The sequence below is a fragment of the Oratosquilla oratoria genome, chromosome 31, assembly GCF_046742065.1.
Source record: "Oratosquilla oratoria isolate Oo_2021 chromosome 31, ASM4674206v1, whole genome shotgun sequence".
Classification (NCBI taxonomy): domain Eukaryota; kingdom Metazoa; phylum Arthropoda; class Malacostraca; order Stomatopoda; family Squillidae; genus Oratosquilla; species Oratosquilla oratoria.
The window spans coordinates 42,460,328-42,461,297 of NC_134807.1; the positions used below are offsets into that span (position 1 = coordinate 42,460,328).

Here is a 970-nt window from a genome sequence, read left to right on the forward strand (position 1 = left end):
CTTATCTTTGGATTACACATTTGAATTATTGTCTTATGTTTTGATATTATCAGAATTGCCAATTAAAGATGGAGTTACACTTAATTCTCAGTTAAAGTATTTATTTACAGCTTTCCATGACTGTTGATATTACGAAACAGTGTGTACATTATATATATATATATATATATATATATATATATATATATATATATATATATATATATATATATATATATATATATATATATATATATCCTGGGGGGAACACATGTGAGGGGGTCCTCAGCTTGTTTTCTGTAATAAAAGTGGTCCTTGGTTGAAAAAAGTTTGAGAACCCCTGCTCTAATGCACTTGTGTCACATGACGATACCTTATTGGTTCCACGACCACCAGAAAATGTAAGTGAATCTTATCAAATTGTGAAATCTATTCTTTGTAAAAGAATAAATTTTGAAATCCTCCAAATATCTATGTTTTTTTGTAATGCGATTACACATACAATTCATATTTATGTTCCAGTTGGTAATTGCATTTTTCTTTTTTCTTTTTCAGGTAGAGGATATGATGAATTTTCATCAGGAGAGTAGGAAGGTTGTGACAATGAAGAAATAGATGAAATTTTTTAGCCAAAACTGAGTACCCAATCACACTTTCCAAATCAAAATGAACTGAACTTGGGCCTCACTAAGTCAGGAGCTGAGCCTTTAGCATCCAGAGTGAATGAAATCTGTTGGGGAAGGACTGTAGATTAATAGTACACAGGAAGCGCCATGAAGAATTTGAAGCATACTTTGATATAAATGAGGATCTCTGTTTCTGCAAAGATATCAATGGCTTATTTACAGCTATTGGAATTGATCATAACATTGTACATTGACGACTGTTCATAGTTCTACAAAAAGCCTCAAAGCTGTTTACTACAATATGGTAATCAGTATCCATTCCTACCTATAGCATACTCGGTTCAGATGAAGGAAGAATATAACAA

The 970-nt window shown here is 31.5% G+C and overlaps 1 protein-coding gene across 1 annotated transcript in view; it reads left to right on the forward strand.

The window, feature by feature from the left end:
- The window catches only part of LOC143041636 (protein FAM200A-like), a 1,193-nt gene extending 599 nt beyond the window's left edge, over window positions 1–594 (forward strand). The window contains exons 2-3 of the mRNA XM_076213645.1: window positions 309–380; window positions 535–594. Of these exons, the coding sequence (XP_076069760.1) occupies window positions 309–380; window positions 535–594 (132 nt within the window). The remainder of the gene's footprint in view (window positions 1–308; window positions 381–534) is intronic.
- Window positions 595–970: the final 376 nt, after the last annotated feature.